Raw genomic sequence first — 23,017 nt, 5'->3', positions numbered from 1 at the left:
CTTACATGTCGGTTACTACTGAACCACATACTGTTTCTGTGGAAAGAGAGTTAAAGACCTGATTGGACTTTCATGACACCAAAGACATGGTAGATTAGTATTTTGTGTCCACACACCCTTTGTAGTGCTTACATGGTTGTTTTTTTAAAGTGAAAGATGCGTTATTTAAAAAGAAATGTCTGTTTTCTGTGTTCTTGAAAATCAGTTCAGTAACCACCTGGAACAGGACTGCTGGAGTGGGTCCAGAGGAGGGCCACGACAGTGATCGGAAGGCTGGAGCACTTCCCCTGTGGGGACAGGCTCCAATCGCTGGGGCTGTTGAGTCTGGAGAAAAGGTGGCTAGGGGAGACCTTATGGCAGCCTTCTGGTACCTGAAAGGGGGCCTACAAGAAAGCTGGGAAGGGCCTTTTTGCAAGGGCTTGTAGTGATAGGATGAGAAGGAATGGATTTAAGCTTGAGTAAGGTAGATTTAGAGTGGATATTAAGAAGAGATTCTTTACAGTGAGGGTGGTGAGACACTGGAACAGTTTGCCCAGGGAGATCATGGATGCTCCCTCCCTGGAGGTGTTCAAGGCCAGGTTGGATGAGGCCTTGAGCAACCTGGTCTAGTGGAAAGTGTCCCTGCCCATGGTGTGGGGGTTGGAACTAGATATCTTTAAGCTCTCTTCCAACCTAAACCATTCTATGAATCTGTGAATCTATGAACAGCTAATGAGAAGAGAGGAAAATACAAAAAGGATGTCACTTACTGAAGATGACTGCTTTTTAATTCTTGTGACATAAATCGTAACCTACTCCTTAAATTCTTAATTTCTTGAAAAGTGAGAGGAAATGCAGACAACTGATGTCATTCTATGTTCACTGAAGGTCACTAGTATGTTGATGATTCTAATAGTAGAGCTGTGGGATTTTTGGTGCCCTAGCATGTGCTTTTAAAATAGGAGATAGTTAAGATAATTAAAACTGTGGTCCTGACTGCAGAATGGTCATTAGACATGCTTGGTCCTAATGTTATAATGTACATATCCTCCCTGGTGAGCGAAACATCTTCCATTTAAAACAATGCAAACACTACTTCTCTGAGCACCTAGACTATCGCTATGGCTGCTTACCTTCTCCATGCAAATTTTGTAGAGTAGCAATGAGAGGCAGTTGCTATTTTGTTTGTAATTGAAAGGCTTGGAAAGCCTAATACTTATTTTAGCAGGGAAGAAAGAATCTCTGGCTGAATGTCTTCAGGACAAAAAGGAAAGTCTGCAAACTTTGTCAGTGTATAATTTGTTTATTTTGTGATGCTGACAACAACTAAATGCTATACAGCTGTTAGGTGTTTTCACTTGGCTGTGTTCTCTCTCTCAGACCTGTGCACACTCCCGTGCTCCCCCCCACTGGAGTAGCCTTTGGGAAGCAGCAGCATTCCCCAGTTGGAGCTGTGTGCATTTAATCTGGCTGATATCAAGGCCATGTGACTCAGAACGCAAGGAGCAGATTGACATCCGGTGCACACTCTCCAACTCGTGGATAACCAAAAAAAAAAAAAAGGAAGGGGATGGGAGTGAGGAGGGGAGGTTCCCTGGCTTTTTTTCTGGCACTATTAATTCTTGCAGGAGCTTGCTTGCCGCGGGCTCTGTTCATGGCAGTAGCAGAAGCAGCAGGGCTTACGTGGTAGCTCAGTGCTCCCAATGAGGTCAAGCTGGATCAAAGGGAAACCTCCTGTGGAAGCATCCGCTGTAAGTTCTGATGCTGCTTTTTCCACAATCCAAATGAATCATAGCTGTGTAACGGAGCCAGGCTTGGGTGCTTTCCCCTACTGTTAATTTTGTGCGTGGTTGTCAGTTTTTATGTTAATTGAACTTGTTAGTAAGGTGTCAGTTGAATAACAATGCTGTGCATTTTGGGAGGAAAGAGCTTATTCCTCTATCCTTTTATTTTCTGGGTGACCGGGGAGAAGAAAGCATGGGTTTGTCCTTTTGAAAAGCTCTAAACAGTTGAGATTGCAGCTCACCAGATTCTGTTTTATGTAATCTACATATTCTGCTTAATAAATAAAGTAATTGTGAAGTGTCTTCCAAATGTCCTTGGATTTTACCAGGTAGCTATTTTTTTGGAAATACCTACCTACACATTTTATTTAATGAAAAAAAAAAAGAGAGAGAGAGAAAGAGGGAACACTTTATTCAAACCTTGGAAACATCTGTAGCAACTAAATTGCAGAGACACTCTCCTTACAGGAGCTGCTGCTCTCGTGAGGGGAGTCTCTAATGTGATCGTTCAGAAATAATTATTTGAAACCTAATTCTGAATATCAGCTGGTTTTAATGAAACTTTTCAGTTGCAGACTTGCACAGTGGCATGAAAAATGTATCATTTTGTGTAATGAACTAGGTGTTTCTACAGAAACGCTGTTTAGCATGATGGAATGCTAAGTTTTGCAGGTAGCATTGTCTTATTTACAGCATGGAGTAACTGGGCAATAATGAAATGCTGGGCTGTACATTTTTCAGCTACATAACCCAATTTTTTTAAAGGTAGAAAATCTTACCTGAATATGTGTGTGGAAGGCTAGTAGAGTGATTTCAATGGATTGGACTAAATAACTACCACCTGTTTGGATTATTGTTAGTAATATATTGTAAACCCTGAGGAGAAATAAAATACCACAGATGGCGAATTCTTTTCTGCTGTAAAGTTCCTTTTGAAGAGGCATTCTGTGATGCCTCTGTTCTTGATCTTCAGCCTGTGTATCTGGAAGCTGAACAATACTGGCATGAAGCTGTGCTATGAAGCAGCGTAATGTTGCAAATGTCATAAAGTCTCACAGCATTGCCTTACCCCCTCAAAATCTAGTATCTTTGGGGCTTGTTTTGGGTTGGGATTTTTTGTTGTTAGGGTTTTTTGCTTGTTTGTTTTGTTTTGTTTTTTGTTTTCCCCCAAAGATACGTATTTCAATCACAGTAGGGTTTTTTTTATCTTGTTCAGGTAGTAGCCTTGACTTTCTTAGGTATCTAACTTGGAAGATGGGTAGAGGAAAGGAAAACAAAACAGTGTGAAATCAGATCATGTAACATCTAGATATCTATTATGAATATCTGCTGGGGAGATTTATGAAACAGACTCTTAAAGTCTCATTTTCAACTCTGTACTTCCATTTAAAAAATAGAACACCCATTACTTTAACTGTGATTTTTGTCTGGCATTACTGCGCTATCAGTATGGAAGGACAATGTGTAATTTATCATTTGATCCTCGTTTTGAGATAGGACCAAAATACTCTATGAACCCATCACTCCATTTTTTCATTATTTTGAATTTGTATCATTTCTTGGTTTTATCAAAGGCTGTCTTCGGTTCCATTGAGACAGTTCCATTTTTAAACATATGGAGTAGAGAAAGACCTTTTGTCCAGATGATGATGTTTCTTTTCATTTCAGCATTCAGCTTCTGAGTTGATCCTAGTTGAAGATGAAATGACAGATACTGAAGATAATGAAGAGGAGGATTTAGGAGTCATGGATGATCAACGTAGTATAATTCTCCATCTCATCTCTCAGCTCAAACTTGGCATGGACCTTACCAGGGTACAGACGTTGTGTTTCTTTTAGAATTCTTTCTCTGTGTATCTGTGTGTGCATGGGACTCCTGTGAGTATGTTTTGATCCTGCTAATGAGTTTGGCTCTTTTTATAAGAGTATGGTTGAAGAAAGCTGGGGAGTACTGTTTCCTGCCAGGCAGGGTTTCACATAAACTGACCACATCAGATACTTCAAGGACTGAGGGATGGGGTGAGGAGAAAGGAAGGAAAAAGATAAACCCACCTAAAACTCTTCCCTACTTTTTTTTTATGTGTGTGTGTGTGTAACTGTTTCAAAGCAACGGTATGTCATGCATATATCCCATATGTGTGTTAAGGCACGGTGTGCTGAGTGAGAAGCAATGGCAGATGTGTAGAGGAAAGAGATACGTGTGCTCAAGTTACTGCTTTATGGATTAAATTCAATGTAATTACTTGGCAGCTTCAAAAATCGCATGATGGTAAAGAAATTAGTGTCTTCAGTGTATCACTGTGCTTGTCTGTGCTAAGCAGCTCACCAGGTTAGCCTTCTCCTGGTTTTGGAACCAGTATTGTGGTGAGCTTATCCATGTTGATATGATCAGAGAAGTTATGATGTCTAAGAAATTCCCCATAAGTTCTGAGAGTTTTTGGAAATTAAGTAGATGCTCTGTAGGCAGGGAATGACTCCTTTTTAGTAGTCCTGCATTCTGGTGGAAGCTTCTCATGGAGCTTAAAAAATAGTCAAATGGATTTTTGTAAAGATACAGTGTACCATTTAGCTCCACAAAGGTTTTCTACTTAAATCTAAATAAAACCCCTATGGCTCACTTCTCACAAATAGGAAAAATCTCATTCTCACACACTCTTCCACAAATAACCAGAGAAATTCCCTTGTGCATGAAGTACTTTTGCAGAAGATTCTTCTTATGGGCATTTTAATATTTTGAAGAGTTCATCTGCTTTCCTTTTGATCCTCATATTAATCAAAACCTTTTTTTACCATCACTGTCTTACAAAACAAGGCTTTCTCAATATAGTCTTTCCTGCTTCCTTTGGAACAATTGACAGTATTTTAAAAGACTGAGCAATCCCATAATCTGTTGCTAAGTATAACTATTGAATAGCTACACAGAAATTGTTTTGTTCTAAATAGAACAAAAGTTTCATAATTTAATTTGTGAATAATTTATACCCCTCACTTCTCAGGATGCCTGGGGGTATGTGCAGTTAATTTTTGCTTTTGTTTTTCTTAACGTTGCTTAATTTTTCATAGGTCTTTCTCTTTTCTGTTTTGGTTTGCAAAGGCTGTCTGAGTCCATAACATTTAAACTAGACTAAGATTCCTTATTTATTTTTCATGTATCTTCAAAATGCTTGGTCTCGGGTAATGAGCAAGATTTTTCTTCCTTGATTGCCAGTGTCATCTTTTTGTCACAGCAGAGGTAGCAAAACCCCAGAGACACACACTTAATGAAAAGAAGAAAAGTCTAGACACTTCTAAGGAAAGTAGTAAGGCAATTATATATGATAACCTATTTCTTACACTGTGTTCTTAGAACACAGGTTTTTTGAGGATAGTGATGAATATTATTGGATCTACAATATGGTAAAACATAAGCATATATAATACAGGCTGAAAAGAAGAGCAGGCATATGGTGAAGGTAGATTTGTCTCTAGTCTGTGATGCACGAATACACATATGATGAGCATTAATGAGACATGCCACATGTGCACATCACTCTTCTCATTTTGTGGATTAAAAAAAATAAACTGCAAGACAGCTGGCTGCTTTTTTATTAACTTTGCTTACTGACATGAGACCCTTAGGGCTACAAATGTGTGATAATAAAGCTTGGTTTATTGGGTGCACCTCATCTAATTTTTCATTATTCCTCTGAAAGTCAGATTTCAGATAGCCTTGATGATAGCCAGCTTCTGCTGGAAGTGGTTATGGCACAGTGGTTGATATTATTATAGGATGTTTTATGTTGCAATTTTCCTTCTTCTCTAGATTATATAATCAGTTCAACAGGATGAAACCACAGCAGTCTTAATGTTGTACCATAAAATTTGCATAATCTTAAGTATGGTCTGTAATTTTCTTCCTCCATTTGTGCTAATAAAGGTCACTCTTTTTAAAAAGAGGGACACTTGGACATAATGAGATGGAGAGTGCTGTTTGTTCAAATGAGTTCCTCTGCCCTTTCAAGTTTGTGCAGTGAACTCATAGTCACTAACAGTATTTCTAGACAAAAGTGATGTGTTGGTTTTTTTATTTTTTTATATATTTTTCTGTCAGTTTCGCCTTTGATAACGCAATATTAGTATGTATAATCTATATTAAAATGAGATCCTGTATTGGGGGTCACTAATGCTGAATTGCCTTTTTTTTTTTTTAATTATATCAAATAATGAATATTTATTCAGAATGAGAATGCTGCAAATAAGACAGAATGGTTTAAAGGGGGACATGACACACACTGGCAGTGTAGGGCAGAGGGAGTCGAATGGAGAGCCTCTTGCGAAGGGTCCTTGGCGTGGTTGTGTTCTTGAGATTTGGGTTTGGTTAGATCTAGTTGACTTGGTTTGTTAAAGGCTGGAAGGGATGCAGTATGTATGCAGTGGGTGGTTCAAAGGTTCAGGGGTGAAACTGGGAGATCATACATTTGACAGAATGGATAGGTGCATCCCTTACACTCTCCACCACTTATGGGTTGGTAATGTTTATGTTTACATAAAATACTCATCTTCTGGGAGGGTGTACCTCTCCCTTTTCAGAGAGTTATGATTAGTTGGGTGTGCTGATGTTTGATGTAAATTAATTTTCATAGAAGTAAACAAGGAGAACAATGGTTGGTTTGTTAACTGAGTGGAGAGGAAAAAGCAGATTTCCGTGTGAGCGGAACAGCCCATCCCTTTTGTGTGAGCTGCCCTTCAGAATCATAATGAATTAGGAAGCAGCCTGCTCGACTACGAAGGCCACTGCTTTTTCCTTCACTCGTTATTTACACTGCAAAGAAAATGGAATTGCTGTGGCAGGGGAGGAAAACACACTGTCTGACACTTGGCAGGGCCAGAATTGCAGCTGTCTTAACTGTTCTCCCTCCCCTTCCCCCGTGGTAGTATGATCATGGGGAAATCATATCTACCTTTGTCTGCTTTGCATACAGGTAGTGCTTCCAACATTTATTTTGGAGAAAAGATCCCTGCTGGAGATGTATGCAAATTTCATGGCCCATCCAGACCTGTTTTTGTCAATTGCAGCTGGAGCCACTCCTGAGGAAAGAATTATCTGCTTTGTGGAGTATTATCTAACAGCTTTTCACGAAGGCCGCAAGGGAGCAGTTGCCAAGAAGCCCTATAACCCCATAATCGGTGAAACGTTCCATTGCTCCTGGGATGTGCCGAAAGATAAAGTGAAAGCATTCAGAACTAGTGGTGCTTCCATGGTTTCTAAGGACCCAACCAAGGAGTCTGGCCAGGACCAGTCCACGTGCTACAAGCTGAGGTTTGTAGCTGAACAAGTATCCCATCATCCACCGGTATCTTGCTTTTACTGTGAATGCAAGGAGAAGAAAATGTGTGTGAACGCTCACGTATGGACTAAAAGCAAATTTATGGGCATGTCAATAGGTGTTTCCATGGTAGGTGAAGGTAAGAAATGTGCTTTTATTTTATTTAGGTGGGGTTCTTTGGTTTGGTTGTTTTTTTTAAGCTAATATTATGGGTGCTAACACAGTAGGAATCCAGGTATTTTAATGGAAATTCCAGATATTACCTCTGACATTTCATTTGATTCTTGTGGCTTTGCTTTTGTGAAGTTTGGAATAGAATGATAGAGTCCATGTAACTTTCTCTGTCCACCTAGAACGTGAGAGACACTTATAAATATGTGGTCATATTTATGTGAGTCTGTTAACATACAACTGTACTTCAGATGTAATGAAGTTATACTAGCCAATGGCTACTGATGGCATATTCTTTCAGAAGATTTTTATCTGTCTCTCCCACTTCTAAAACAATCTGTGATTCAAGTATAAGATGGTTTTACAAATGGAACAAAGCAGTAGGAAAACTCCACAGTTTTACTTAAGTCTAACATCCCTTTTTTTTCTAGTTTCTGCAAAGAATCATGATTTCTGTAGTGTTTGCAGTGTTGGTGTACTATCTCAAGCTTTAGAGAGAGTCATGTAGTTGAGTTATAAATCATGGGTTGCTGTATTGTTGCTACAGAGTCTGCTTCGTTATAAATCATTGCTCAGCGTGAATTCAGAAGTGCAGGGAATCATAGCCAGTTCTTAATGGATGATCTGAACTGAGAAGCACACCTGCACCAGTGTTGTTACTCACTGCTATTGTACTGAGTCAGTCAGTTTTGCCATTTGAAGGTAACTCCCTGTGTATGGCTTTTAGTGTTTTGTCTTGCCTAGTTTTTAGACTGTAGTCTCAGAAGTGCTGGGATAACTTACAGTAAATGCTTCCTTCTTTCATTGTTCTGTTGAATGATATGAAAAGTAGTAAAAAAGTAGAGAGTGGAGAATGTAGTAATGTGGTTTTGCTTGCTAATAATAGGAGAACCATCATGGTGAAAACAGAGGTATGTTCTGCTAGCTAGAACTAAAGAACGAACTGACACAGTAGAAAGGACTACAGCAATCTCTTTCCTGAGGCAATATATTCCCTTTTTTTGTAAAAGAGCCATGAAACTTCCTTTCTACTGGATTTGATATTGTGATAGTCTGTCATGGCACAGCTGTTTCCTTCTTCCTATTATTTAGGTACTTTGGTTTTAACACACAGTTAAGGAAGTTAGGGAGGGAGTGTCAGAAGGGAAGTCAGTCTGTGTCTCCTGTGTGTACTTCTGCCAGCCTGAGTCATCGATGTCACTTGCTGCATTTTTCTGGTACATACTCATTTCTAGCACACTCTTTGTCAGCATAGGGAACTATTTAATGGAAATAAAATTAAAGACACTTATGATTAAGTAGGAGTAGGAAAATTTGGTTTTTTCTTGCTGCTGGTGCACACAGTTCTCTGGGATACAGAGTGCCTACTGTGGGAATTACTTAGACTTCAAAGTCTGATGTGTCCCAGTTTTGAGAGAGAAAGGGTCTAGGAATGAAGCACTTCCCTGCTCCAAGGATTGTTTAGTGTGTTTACGAGTGTATGTTCTCCCCTATCCCTCCCACCCTACTTCTTTTTTTTTTTTTTTTTGTTTTAATGATCCTGGAGATATCCCAGGAGTGGAGGCAGGCTTTGGGGAACATCTTCAATGGTGAACTGTTTTATTGTGAGATTTACTGCTCTCTTCATGATGGGCACTTTGATTTGGGAAATTTGGGTTTACCGATTTCTCGATACTAATTTTTTGTTCATCTGAGCAGTGCAGAAGCAGGCAGCTTCACAGTGGGAAGTGATGGAGAGACTCCAGTGCCACCCAAGCATTTCTGTTGCATGTTGAGGAGTTGCCACTGGCAGCAAGAGGTTGTACCACTGAAGCTCTTCTCTCACCTGAAAACAGCTAGCTCAAACCTGGCAACCTTGGTTTAAAACGTTTGCTTCACAGTGAGATCTCTTCACTCAAAACTACATTTTCTTCAAAATTAAAAAAAAAAAAAATTAGTCCAGGGAAGTATTCCTAATTAAGTTGGTGTGTAGATTTGTCAAGCTCTGCAAAACCAAGAATTTACTGTAGATGTTTATTTCTCATGTGCTGCATTAAGTATAAATTCTATATTAGACTGAGGTCAGTTTGAATACTGGGGAATAGGTTGCTGAACCAAAAAGGAGCTGCTGGAGTTACAAAGTAGAAAAAACATGTCTGCATTTACATGTCTGGTGATGCAGAGCCTGGTATTTTTTTAACGTGAAATACAGTTTGGAGAATTTTTTTAAAACTTTTTTTTCCCCATGATGAACATTCAGACCCTTTTTTGAGTGTTGCTGGAGTTTACTTACATACTTGTGGGGGCCTGTGACCTGTTCTTAGTTCAGTAAGGATTTTAGGTTCTTCATGTTGCTACTTGAAAGGCAGTTTCCTTGATGCCTCTAATATACCTGTGTCCATTCTGAGACTTCGTTTAAGTCATTCTTTACTGTAAGTATAGTATTTTCATTATACCATGTGTTCATTCAGTACTATTTATTATGTCCAGGGAAAAAAGTGTCCTTTCAAACAGCATTAGAGAGGAATAATTAATGTTTGAACAATTCAGTGGTAAGGAGTGATCATCTTGTTCTAGTTATTTATCAGAAGTTTTGTTTGTCCTGTAAGTTGTTGTGACCTTAGAGTTGACCTTCACTCTTTACTAACATGTTTAATATCCTTCAAACAATTCAATGAAGGTTTGTCTGCTACAGTTGACAGAAATAAAATGGTACAGAATTTTTAGACCTATATTGTGTAAGTAATATGCTGGTAATGTCTCTGTGCTGATGTCCTTAGATGTATAAAGGGTGTTGCTTTTTATGCTTTGTTGTTAGAAGCAGCAGTAGATATGCTAAAATAGGATGTCATGGAAGTATAAAGGCTTCTATAAGAATTTAAAGAATTAAAGACTTTATTTAAATTCAAAGAATTTAAAGAATTTGAGGACAGTATGGCCCTGTCATACAAAGGGTGCAGCTCAGTATCTTAACTGTACGATTTTCAGTGTATGTTGCACCTCACAGTGACCAGGATTACTTTTTTCTGTGATTCTTGTTTGTTGACTGAAAGTATGTATCCATTGCAGAGATGCAGAGTGAGTAGGAAAGCACTGCTGAAAGTCCATGTGAGAAGCTATTTTACATGCTAGCCCTTCATCTGTGGTTATGAGGGGTCTGAATCTGGCTTGTTAATGAAGTATCTCAGCTTTTTCTTCACTGTATAACAAAATTCCCATTCTCCAGAGTAGTCTGTATTGAGTTTCCTCATGAGAAAGCTTCCCTGAATAGAGAGGGTATTTTGAAGAGAAGAATTCCCGTTGTATGCACAGCCCATGATTCTTGTTAATTATGTACTAATGAGAGAGTGAGGGAGGAGAAGAGGACATATTGAATAGAATCACATTAAGATTTGAATTAGCACGGGATGGGAGAGTCAATGTAAATATTTAATTTTTTTCACATGGTCCAAAGAACCTGCAGACAGATAATGGCTGTAGGAGAAGGATGCTTGAGTGGACTAGGCTGTGGTGACTACAACTTGGTTCCACCTCCTGGGTTCCAAAGCAGCCAAATCCAACAAAAAATGTCACCTTTGATTCACAGGTTCATTTTGCAGAGAGTATAAAGTACATTGAAGTGGATTGGTCTGTGTTACCAAGTGGCTATTCGCTTCTGCTATTCCACTTGTTTCTAGAAGTAGTGATGTATAGGCTTCCAAAGCAACTAGATTCTATGGTCCTGCTCTGGCAGGGGGGTTGGACTCAAAGATCTCCAGATCTCAAAGATCTCCAGATCTCAAAGATCTCCTTTCCAACCCCTAACATCCTGTGATCCTGTGTTCAAATTGAAATCAACCTTGAAAAGATTTGATAGGTAGAGAAAAGGTTTAGTGCTCTTTCCGCGGTGAATCTAAATGAAAGCAATGAATGTTTTTTCTGTTGTGTTTTTTGGTTGGTGGGGCTTGTTTTGTTTGGTTGGTTTTGCAGTTTTGTTTTTTTTGTTTGGTTTTGTTTTGTAGTTTTATTGTTTGGGGTTTGAGTTAGTTTGTTTGGGTTTTTTGTGGGGTGGGGGGGAGCAGGTCTTGGTGTTTGCTTGGTTTTCTTTGTTTCTTTTTGTTTGGTTGGTTTGTTTGGGTTTTCCTGTGTGCTTGTAATTTTCTGTTTCTGAGGCATTAGTGACTTTGTAATTTGTGAGTCCCAAAGACTGATTACTCTAACTAAATATTTCCCTAGTCCAAATTTTTGTGTTATTTTTTAGCCCAGTGGCTTCAGAACAGCTGCCATATGGCATGACACTCATTACTTAATTTAGCAAATGGTTGCAGTCTTTGGAAAATGAGCAGTGGAGAGCAACTTGCTGGAACATTTGTGATGATTCTGGCATCTCATCTTGTCCCGTGCTAATCTGCAGGGCTGGTGGTGCTCTGCACTCAAGTGGGGTCCATCCTGTGTGTAACTTGCTCCTGTTTGTGCCTTGTTACAAACAATGCAGACAGAGTGAAGAGCCTGTTAAATTCGGAAAGCGCCCTAGGCAGGTTGTGTCCCACATACCATTTGTTTTTCAGATTGATCTCCATACAATCCGTGGGAAGCATTAAATTTCATATGCCTTTTCTGCACTTATTGATCCAGAGCCTCCTCTGGGTATTTTGTCAATACATGTTACTGGAAAATCAATTTGCAAAGCTATAGCATCAGTGAGGGACAATGTAAGGTTCAAACAGGGAAAATTTTATGCTGGGAGCATCACTTCTTTAGTGCAGGCTGAGGAGTCATGGAAAGGAGCATGACTGTGAATACAATGCCTTAGTCAAAAGCAGCAGTAAATGGTGTGGAGGACATTTCAAGGGGGAATTTCAAAATTCCACGCTTGTTTAGAAAAAATTCACCCTTCTCTGTGGGATTTTTTCTAATAAACTAGATTACTGAATCTGCTGTTCCTCCCAGAGTACATATCTTGTGCAGTCTTCCATGCATAATAGCTGCCTATAAATACTGAAGGCTTTTTTCTAAAAGGAATTTTTGGTTTCCAAAGTAATTCTTTGATGCGAGATGAGAAAACATTACTGAAACTGGGAGACTCTTTTGCAGCTTTTCATGTATATTTACTTACAGCCCTTTTTGAACTAAAAATGAATGATCCCTTACAGTGGGGAAGCAAGGGAAGAAAAATAGCCTCAGTGTTCTCCAGCAGATGCTTTTAAAGATCAGTCACAATGTAATGATACTTAGATGTTAAAAGTACACAACACTTTAAAAAATAACTGTTAGATTGTAGTTTTTCAGCCTTTCATTTCTCTGAGGTTTAAACTTGACAGGGTAGGACATTAATTCAAATTGTGATAGCAGTTACAAGTGTTGACTCTTGGTGTCCTTTTGGCTTCCTCTTCCCCATGAAAGCACGGATCTCAGTTCAGACATGGTGGTGTGGTTACAGTGGTCGTGGTGCTTCACTTAAATGAGGTTTTGCATGTGGGCTCTGCAAATGATGGAATGTGAAACTAACACCTGCATTAATAGTAAAAGTAGTATTAAGTTGTAAATATTTCAGATCTTGGGTTTTTTCTTTTTTTCAGATTATAGCTATTGAGCTGGAGTCATATTTCGAGTGACATAATGCTTCATTAAAAATGTATTTATTCATATGTTTAAGGAATTTAAAAAGTATGCTATCAGGTGCTAAAAATACTGCCAAGAGCTGGATTTAGTTTTTAATATTTAACTTGCTGTGATGGTTAAATATTTATATTGAAGGTCAGTACTGTTCACTTTTCAGTGTGCTGGGCAGAATTGACTAGAGCTTGATGTCCCTCCTACTAGCGTATGGGGGGAAAAAAAGCTTTTGAGCCCATCACAGAGATAAAAGCACACCTATACTAACCCAGAAGGGGATTGTCTTTATCCTTTCATGTGAGGCCATGCAGTGACTATAGACCAGTCAGCCTCACCTCCATCCCTGGAAAGGTGATGAAACAACTTAACCCTTTATGCTGTCTCTGGGCATACCAAGGATGAGAAGGTTATTGGGAGCAGTCACCATGGATTTTACCAGGGGAAAGCCATGTTTAACCAACTTGATAGGCTTTTACAAGGGCACAGCCAGGTGGATAGATGATGGTAGAGCAGTGGATGTGGTTTATCTTGGTTTCAGGGAAGCATTTGACACCATTTTCTCACAGCATCCTCGCAGCTAAACTGAGGCAGTGTGGTCTGGATGATCAGGTAGTGAGGTGCATTGTGAGGTGGTTGAAGGAAAGAAGACAGAGAGTTGTGGTCAACGGGACAGAGTCCAGCTGGAGGCCTGTGTCTAGTGAAGTCCCTCAGGGGTCAGTACTGGCACCAGTGCTGTTCAGTATGCTCATCAATGACCTGGATGAGGGCACAGAGTGCACTGTCAGCAAGTTTGCTGATGACACAAAACTGGGTGGAGAGTCTGACACACCTGAAGGCTGTGCTGCTGTTCAGCAGGATCTGGACAGGCTGGAGAGTTGGGCAGGAAGAAATCTAATGAAATTCAGCAAGGGCAAGTGTAGAGTCTTGCACCTGGGAAAGAACAACTCCGTGTATCAGTATAGGTTGGGGACTGAGCTGTTGGAGAGCAGAGTAGGGGAAAGGGACCTGGGAGTCCTGGTGGACAGAAAGGATGACCATGAGCCATCAATGTGTCCTTGTGGCCAAGAAAGCCAATGGCATCCCGGGATGTATTAGAAGGGGAGTGGTTAGTAGGTTGAGAGAGGTTCTCCTGTCCCTCTGCTCTACTCTGTGTCTGTGCTAGACCATTAAGACGGGGGAAATGTGACTTCAAAGATAGCACCACAGGCCATTTCCTGCCACCTGCTGCTGCTACATGTCTGTTGCCTGTGACTGTAATGAAGAAAGTAGAGAGATAAATAGGAAGAGGATGAGAAAGAAAAGCTAATAGACTTGAGTCTAAAACCTGTTGTGGTTCCCTGTGTGGAAAATACCCAACTGCAGACTGTCAGGTTTCCTTTCTGTATTTGATCAGTACTCATTAGCTTTCTTTGATCCGTTTTTGAATATCATCATCTAGTTAAGAGGCTTCTTGATAGTTCTTTATTAGTTTAATGCTGTTGCAGCATCCATTTAATGATTTTGATAAGCACAGTCATCTTTTCAAAGAAAAGTTCTTCCTGGCTGCGTGTCCAGGTGAGTTGGGTAGTTCAGCCTTCCTGCAGTGTGTTCAGCTTTATTTTACAGGTATGGAGCCAAGGAAGCTTGAGGCAAAATGAATGTGTGTTCCAGCTGTGTGCTGGATGTACCCTGCTGGTGAGGGGTCAGCACATGACATGAGGAACCTTGTAACTTACCAAGGCAAAATGATCCAAGGTCCTTCTAAGACATTGCTTTTGCTTTTGCACTGTCATGGTTTAACCCTAGCTGGCAACTAAACACCACACAGCTGCTAACTCATTTCCCCCTCCATGGGATGGGTTTAAAAATCAGAAAGATAAAAGTGAAAAAATGTGTGGATTAAGATAAGAACAGCTTAATAATTTAAATAATAATAATAGTAGTGGTAATGTAAAAGAAAATAATGAGGGAAGTAAAACGTAAGAAAAATGAGAGCTGCAGAAGAGGAACAATTGCTCACCCACTGACCCATGCCCAGCCTGTTTCTGACCAGCAGCTCCCCAGCCAGTTTCCCCCCCAGTTTATATGCTGAGCCTGATGTCCTATGGTATGGAATATCCTTCAGTCCAGTTTGGGTCAGCTGTCCTGGCTGTGTCCCCTCACAAATTCTTGTGTACCCCCAGCCTCCTCACTGTCAAGGCAACATGAGAAGCTGAAAAGTCCTTGGCTTGGTGTAATCACTGCTCAGCAACAACTAAAACATCAGTGTGTTATTAACATTATTCTCATCCTAAATACAAGATTGCACTAAACCAGCTACTGGGAAGAAAGTTAACTCTATCCCTGCTGAAACCAGGATGCTCCATATCCTTTGTGTCAGACTTGCTGGGGTGAAGAGCTGGCTTTGTTATTGCTGACAGGCTGAGGTTGCAGAGATCCTGAGAACAACTGCATGAAACTGTTCTGGCTTGCAAAAGCTGCTCTCCTGTGGAACATTTCAGAAGGCAGAAGTGACAAATTACAGAACTTCCTCTGTTTAGTTCTAGTCATTGGAGCCAGTATTTAAGGTGATGATGCTGTTAGAGCTCTGTGCTTTTATATTGCATCAGTTTTTGGGTTTGTGTCTTCATATGGTGTTAAGGGTGTTATTTTATGTTGGTAGTAGTAGTGCTTTGTCCTTTTTTCATGTTGTTTGTCATTAGATATTAGATCACTTTGCAAAATTAGTGGTGTTATTCCCTTAACAGATGGACAAGCTAATCAATACCACTACCACTGTGGTTGTCTTCTCTCTGCCCCAGGGTGAAGGCAAATTGGCTCAAGCTCATCTTATTTCTAAACAGATAACATTACTATGCCAGGATTTTTTTTTTTTTTTTTTTTTTTTTTTTTTTTTTGGTTCTCAGTGTTTTAAATCCTTGTGAAAAATTCTTTTCAAAGCTGTAATTTTTGCCTTTGGCCAGTTATTAAATAGGACACATGAGAGTGCAAATCTAATAAAAAATATACTACAGATATTTGGCATGATCCAATTCTGTGTGCAAGGTTTAAGGTGCATTTTACCTAGTCTCATGTCTTGTTTGTTGTCATCCTGCAAACCAAACTGCAGCTGTAGCAGGGATGTAGGGTATAGAGCTGGATCACTAACCCAAGGGGAAGCTGAGATTTCATCAAACATGCAACAATTTTTGTAGTTCCAAATCTTGGAAAACTGCTGCTGCGGCGCAGTATTGGTTTTAGTTAAAACCTCATCATGCTGAGGGTGGAGAAATCTTTACAGAATTATAATGAATTGCCATTAATTTTCTCTGTGTGGTAGAATCGTGGGTGATAATACAGCAGTGGCTCTGGTGGTGACTCGTTGACCATGCAAGACTTTTGCAAATCTGTGTGGGAAACCAGGTGCTGGGAAATTATGGAGCAAACCTACAGGAAATTTCTAGGTAGTTTTCTTGAGATCTGGAGAGAACTTTTCACTCCCCCTGACAAATACATCAGTAAAACCTAGCGGACAGGACCTGTTTTTTGCTGATTGAATAGAGAACTGAAGAGTCCTTTGGTCAAGCCCATAGTTTGTAGGGAGAGAGGTTTATGATAGGACAATGAGTGAGCACTAGTGAATGTTCACTAGTGGCTTTTACAAGCAAATGTTACTTTTTTTTTTCCCAGCTTTGACAGCTTGTTGCTTGTCAGGAACACAAAATAAGTAATCCAGTCAGATTTTCTGATAAGCTGTTCGGTACCATGAAGAACCCCAGGGTATGCACTAAAATTATGTGCATCTGAAAATGCTTCTTGGAAGAAATCAGTTGCAGAGTGCAGACTTTTTTCCTAGCAGACAGTAATCCCCTGTGTGGAAGCATGTTTTCATAGAATCATAGAATTGTTAGGGTTGGAAGGGACCTCAAGGATCATCCAGTTCCAACCCCCCTGCCATCAGCAGGGACACCTCACACTACAGCAGGTTGCTCAGAGCCACATCCAGCTGGCTGCAAAAACCTCCAGGGATGAGGCTTCTACCACCTCCCTGGGCAACCTGTTCCAGTCTCTCACCACCCTCATGGTGTAAAACTTCTTCCTAACATCCAATCTCAATCTACCCACTTCTAGTTTTGCTCCATTCCCCCTAGTCCTATCACTACCTGGCACCCTAAAAAGTTCATCACCTGCTTTCTTGTAGGCCCCCTTAAGATACTGAAAGGGCACAGTAAAGGTTTCCTCTTCCCCAGACTTTACAGCCCCAACTCTCTCAGTCTGTCCTCATAGGAGAGGTGCTCCAGCTCTTTGCTCATCCTTGTGGCCCTTCTCTGGACATGTTTCAGCACCTCCAGATCCTTCTTGTAACAGGGGCTCCAGAACTGGACACACTACTCCAGGTGGGGTCTCACCAGAGCGGAGTGGAGGGGGAGAATCACCTCCCTCACCTGCTGGCTATGCTTCTCTTGATGCAGCCCAGGATGTGATTTTGATGGCAGTCATTGGTCAGTGACTATCAGGTCTTATCTTTGACCTTTCATTGTTTCACTTCCAACCTTCTTCCTACGTAGGTGTTCTTTACTTGATGGAACATGAAGAGGAGTATGTTTTCACCCTGCCTAGTGCCTATGCTCGCTCGATACTTACTATCCCGTGGGTGGAGCTCGGAGGGAAAGTCAACATCAATTGTGCCAGAACAGGATATTCTGCTACAGTCACCTTCCACACCAAGCCCTTCTATGGAGGGAAGGTCCACAGGTATGGCAGTTACCTCATCTTACTCTTGTTTACCTGCTGCTAGATTTCAGGGGCTGGACTTCTGGGCATCTCTTTGGGTCTTCCATTGGGGTATTTTATAGACAGATATCTGAATCTCCTTTCCTATTAGTGTCTGAGGTGATTTATAGCTTTAGAGCACAGTTCATTGTAGCTATACATTTGATATAGTTTAGCTGATTTTAATGTATTTCTGTCATTAAGCTAAAATGAATGGATTCTTCCAGGCTTTGTCGCTTGAAAAAATTGCTCTAAAGGCAGGATCAGAAAAATGTAGGTAGAAAAGGCACCACTTCTACTACACCAGCTGCTGCTTCTGTGTGAGTCTTGTAGATGATCTAGTGTTCCAGGTGGAGCTCCTGTATGGAGGAGAGAAGTGTGTCACTGCCCATAGTGGTAGCTCCCTGCTGGGGACTCCTTCCCATTCTGCACTGAAATTCCATATGATGAAAATGTTTATGTGTCTTTGGTTCCCCTTTATTAAGGCTGTGAAGAGCCTGCAGATGGTAGCCTTGTCTCTGAGAATGTTGTGCTTTGGCATGGTTACCTCTGGGTTCAGTTGGTCTCATTCTTCTGTGTGTGTCAGCCATTTCAGTGTTGTCTTCAGGCAAATACCAACATGGGCTGTTTTGATAGAGCTTTTCTAAAAGATGCAGGTTAATAATTGGTGCCATCAGGGGGAGTGAAAACCGGGGAAGTCTCTGCTCTCTGAGTTTACAGATTACTTGACATGGAAGCGTGTGTGTGCATGTTCAGAGACACACAGATATGAAACTGCATTTTGGTTTTCCAGCCCTACATGTTTTGCTGCCTCTCAGACCAGTTCTTGAACTACTGAGGTAGCTTTAATCATTGCTTCTCAGCAGCTGAGAAATAAACTTGCAGAGCTAAAGAAGAAAATAAAGGTACCTGATGTCTTTGATGCCTATAGGTATCTGGCAGCATTATCTTCAGGTGTGAAAATAATATCTCTGAATCTCTGGAAAAAAAAACCCTGAATATCTCACATAAATGTCAGGATTTGTTTTTCAGACTGATGAGGTGAGCAGTTCTGGTTTAGAGCTGAGCCTCAGAGCTGATGTTGAATAACTGCTGTGCTTTGGGAGAACATCATCCAAAAGCTGTTGCTGTGTTAGGAGAGCTTTCTTGGAGCATTTTTTTGGAGATGGTGTCACTACTTTGCTTGAAAAATGGCTTTGTAGATGTAGAAAGTTGCTTGTAGAGACTTAGCTCTGGCAGTACTTTCATATGCTGATAATAAATGATAGCAGTTGTTTCTATGGCCTTTTTTATAATTCCCTCTTGAATTAGGGTTACAGCTGAAGTGAAACACAATCCCACTAACACCATTGTATGCAAGGCCCAGGGAGAATGGAACGGGACGCTGGAATTTACTTACAGCAATGGAGAAACCAAAGTGATTGACACAAACAAACTGCCTGTTATCAGGAAAAAGATCAGGCCCATAGCAAAGCAAGGCCCAATGGAATCCAGGTAAGGGCAGGGGTGGATCAGTGCTTTGATGGTGAACCTTGGATGGGAACAGAACAGGGAAGCAAGCTGCAGTTACAAATGGTGTGGTTCAAAAATGCCTCACTTCCTGCAGCACCAATCTAGGCACAAACGGCTGAAGCTCGATGATCTTAAAGGTCTTTTCTGACCTTAATGATTCTAAGCTGTGTATTGGTTCTTTGGAACACAGACTACATTAGTGACATGTACAGCAGTTTTGTGGAGGGAGAAAATGCTTGTGTGGGTTTTGATGAGCATTTGAGAACGGGTTATGCAGAGTTTCCATCTTTTTGAGTGTAAGATGGGGGTCAGATTATTCAGTTTGTTACAAGCAATGTTGCATCTTGTAATTTACACTAGAATTTCATGTTGTATATGTTTAAGAGTGTGTATTTGCATTAAAAGTGTAAAATGTGTTTCAATGTGAGATAGAAATACACATACACACACACACATGCACATGGCACTAAGGCTCTCAGCACCCACCTGGCATGCCTAACTCTTACTAGGTGCATTAGAAAAACACTTGTTCTGTTGCTTGCTGTCAATAACTGTTGATGCTTATCTTGAGAAAAATCAATAGAATCATTTAAATTTAGGAACATTTTATTGAAAGCTTTAAAAACAGGAGTTGAGCTTTATTTTACTATCTGTAAATATGTTCTGTTTATTGTGCAAAGGCATGGCTTGAGCCATAGTGCAGGGTCAGATATAATTCTCTGATTTTATAGACATGCCTGGTTATCACAAACTCATTTCTCCCTGTAGTTTTGAACAAAGTTTGGATTAAATAATGAAACCAGTAGCCCTACAGTGGGATTTTTTTGGGGATACTTGTAAACAACTCTTCAATGAATCTGCAGGGTATGCAGTTTATCAGATTCTTGCTAGGCTAGGAGCTGTTGCGTCTGAGTGCAGTCAGGCATGTGAAAACCAATTTTGGTTATAAAATAAATAACAATTGCTGTCTGGGAATATAGAGCACAGACCTGGGAGGGCTCCCTGAAATCAATGCATTGATTCTTCTGTTTTGCAACCTGGTGGGAACTATCTGTCCCAGCGTAATGTGCTTTTAATTGAAAAAAATAACTGCAAACAAATAGATCTGCTTTGAGAAAAAGTGCTCAGGTTGTGAAGTCAGGAAGATGAACAATAACTATTGAGATAGTTAACTTGCATGGCAAAATGCTAGGAGGTCAGCAAATCCCAACGTCTTGTCCACAAACGCAACAAATACCCCAGGAGAGTGGTGGTTCACAAGCTGTGTGTCCTGCAAAACAGACATGCGGAGAGAGACCATGGCAGCAGTCTGCCTGTCGCTGTACTGCTGTCCAGCCAGGCACTCAGCTGTGGCAGAAACCTGCTGCCTGTCACTTGTGCTCTTTCTCCCTCACGCAGGCACCTTTGGCAGCACGTCACCAATTCTCTGAAAGAAGGAGACATCGACGCAGCAACAGAACACAAGCACCGCCTGGAAGAGAGACAGCGAGCAGAGGAGAGGCAGCGTGCGGCTCTTACAACCCCATGGAAACCAAAATATTTTGCCAAAGAGGTACTTGTGTTGTCTTATTTTAAAGACCTTGCAGCGTGTTTTCTGCATACCGGAGGAGGCTGGTACAAATGCCTTTGTCTGGGAGTTCTACTCTGGGCCAGTGTTGTTACACACCACTGGTTGTTTAATGTTTGCCAGCCTGGCTATGCCTGAAGAGCAATGGAGTTTTCCGTGTCCACATTGTAGCCTCATTCACTTTCCTTGAGTTAAGAGTAATTGTAAGCTGCATTTTGGGTAGTTAGGCACTTAAAGCAATGTGTTTTACCTCAAAATCCACACCTTAATTTGCAAATGCTGTCTACTCACATCCCCTGCTAAGCTCAGCCATACTAAAAGGAATGCTGTCTAGGGAAATTAGTTGAACGTAAGCAAGCACACAGTCACAGAATGGTTAGGGTTGGAAGGGACCTCCAGAGGTCATCTAGTCCAACCCCCGTGCAGTGATCAGGCATATCCTCCATCAGATCATGTTGCCCAGAGCCCTCTCCAGACTGACCTTGAATAGTTCCAGGGATGGGGCCTTAACTACCTCACTGGGCCACCTGTTCCAGTGTTCCACCACCCTCATGGTAAAGAACTTCCTCCTAACATCCAACCAAAATCTACTCTTCTCTAATTTAAAGCCACTGCCCCTCATCCTGTCATTACAGGCCTTTGTAAACAGTCCCTTGCCAGTGTTCTTGTAGGCCACCTTCAGGTACTGAAAGGCTCTTATTAGGCCTCCCTATAATCTCCTCTTCTCCAGGCTGAACAACCACAACTCCCCTCAGCCTGTCCTTGTAGGAGAGGTATTCCAGCCCCCTGATCATTTTCATGGCATGGACATCATAAACAGCTTGGGTTTCATCTGCTAGAAATGAAACATATCTTACTAAGTTCATCTTTGTCCTTTCTTAGAGGAAAGGAGGGAGGGAAATAAGACCGAAGGAATTACTATGTGACCATGTTGTAACATTAACTAGTATGTGCAGCTGTTTAAACCAGCACTTCATCTGTTGCATCTCTTACCCCTTGTACTTTCTGCCTTCTCGCCCAGATTCCCCTAATTCATTAAGCACAGAATTTCCGGATGGCAGGGACAGTTTCTTTTGTTGATTTAGCTTCATGTGGATGTACACTGTGTGTAGGTCTCGTTTGTAAACTCTCCTTAATTTTCTTGCAGGGCGATGGTTGGCTATACTTGAATCCTCTCTGGAAGACCCACTGATGGGATAGAGCAGTCGCCTGATAACTTTACCTTAAAGCATTGAAATGATAACAGTGTGTAACCTCAAGATGTCACTGAGTAGGTCCCGTTACCAGAAAATAGAAACAAGAAGCTCTATGCTGTGAATGATGCATCTCAAAGTAACCACGAGCTCAAGTTTATTCAAGAGCCATTCTGTGTGTATGGATACACAAGCAGGCACGCACGCACCTAGGTACACACAATGTACACACAGTGTATAGGTGGCTGTGTGCATTTATTTACACTACATGTAAACAAGTATCAACACTAGCAGTGATTTAAAGACCTTTCAGTGTTAGGGCATAGAACTCTGGCTGGACTCAGCTGGAGTTCCCTGAGTTGTGTGCTTGCAGGATCAGGCCCTCTGCTAGTATTTAAGGAAATACTTTTTTATTAGTACTGGTTAAAGTTTTTCTATTTTTCACTTTTGCCAAAAACGTTTTGCACTTACAACGTGACGTCACTTAATGGCAGTCATTGTGTCTGAGCAGTCCTTGAGTAACTCACTTTGACGTAAGAATGATACACTGACAGTGCACTCACTCTTCAGGAGGCTGATTTAAGAGCATGTTTCCTGTCACGAGTGTGGATTCTGCCATCTTGTAAGTAGTAGCAATACCTTCTCAAGAACATTGTTTGCACCAACCTGTTGTGTCCTCGCTTTTTTGTTTCTTCATACTTCCAGCTGCTTAATAGACCTCTGGTCAGCAGTGAGCCAGCTGCTCTGGTCATTTTGATCTTGCTGTGTAATGTTGTCTGCTGCCATACCAATGCTTTGGGGTTACATGTTCCACTAGATCCCTTCTAGCAGATGTAGCTGTGGTGCTCCAGCTCACTCTTGCCTCAGCTTCCCACTCCCAGGTAAGAGGTGTAGCAGGCCATCAGGCTGTGCCTGAGGCACCCCTTGTCACAGCCCTGCCTTCCACAGCACTGCTGTTGTGCTCAAGCTGAAAGGAGCTCTGCGTTGGTGTGGTGAGGTTGGGCAGGGAGTCCTGCTGTGAGGGGCCTGAGCCTTCCCCACCAGCCAAGAGGGCAGGTTCTGTGCACTGCTTTGAGGGTGAGAGAGCTCAGTCAGTCAGGTAGCCTTAACTTCTATTAAGGCTCCAAGCAGACCTGTGTTATGATGTTTTTTGCTTCTGACCCAGTTGATTGCTTCAAGATTAAGTTATCTGGATGAGCG

At 41.1% G+C, this 23,017-nt stretch overlaps 1 protein-coding gene across 2 annotated transcripts in view; it reads left to right on the top strand.

Moving 5' to 3' along the window:
- The window catches only part of OSBPL10 (oxysterol binding protein like 10), an 88,268-nt gene extending 66,436 nt beyond the window's left edge, over window positions 1–21,832 (top strand). For both annotated transcript variants that reach the window (XM_054384874.1, XM_054384873.1), the window contains 6 exons: window positions 3,432–3,578; window positions 6,725–7,208; window positions 17,341–17,527; window positions 18,857–19,039; window positions 20,456–20,609; window positions 21,772–21,832. In XM_054384874.1, the coding sequence (XP_054240849.1) occupies window positions 3,432–3,578; window positions 6,725–7,208; window positions 17,341–17,527; window positions 18,857–19,039; window positions 20,456–20,609; window positions 21,772–21,816 (1,200 nt within the window). In that variant the 3' untranslated portion in view covers window positions 21,817–21,832. The remainder of the gene's footprint in view (window positions 1–3,431; window positions 3,579–6,724; window positions 7,209–17,340; window positions 17,528–18,856; window positions 19,040–20,455; window positions 20,610–21,771) is intronic.
- The last annotated feature ends 1,185 nt before the right edge of the window (window positions 21,833–23,017 follow it).

The sequence above is a fragment of the Indicator indicator genome, chromosome 11, assembly GCF_027791375.1.
Source record: "Indicator indicator isolate 239-I01 chromosome 11, UM_Iind_1.1, whole genome shotgun sequence".
NCBI classification, from domain to species: Eukaryota; Metazoa; Chordata; class Aves; order Piciformes; family Indicatoridae; genus Indicator; species Indicator indicator.
Note: the sequence above shows the minus strand (reverse complement) of the source record. Positions and strands in the feature narration are given on the sequence as shown.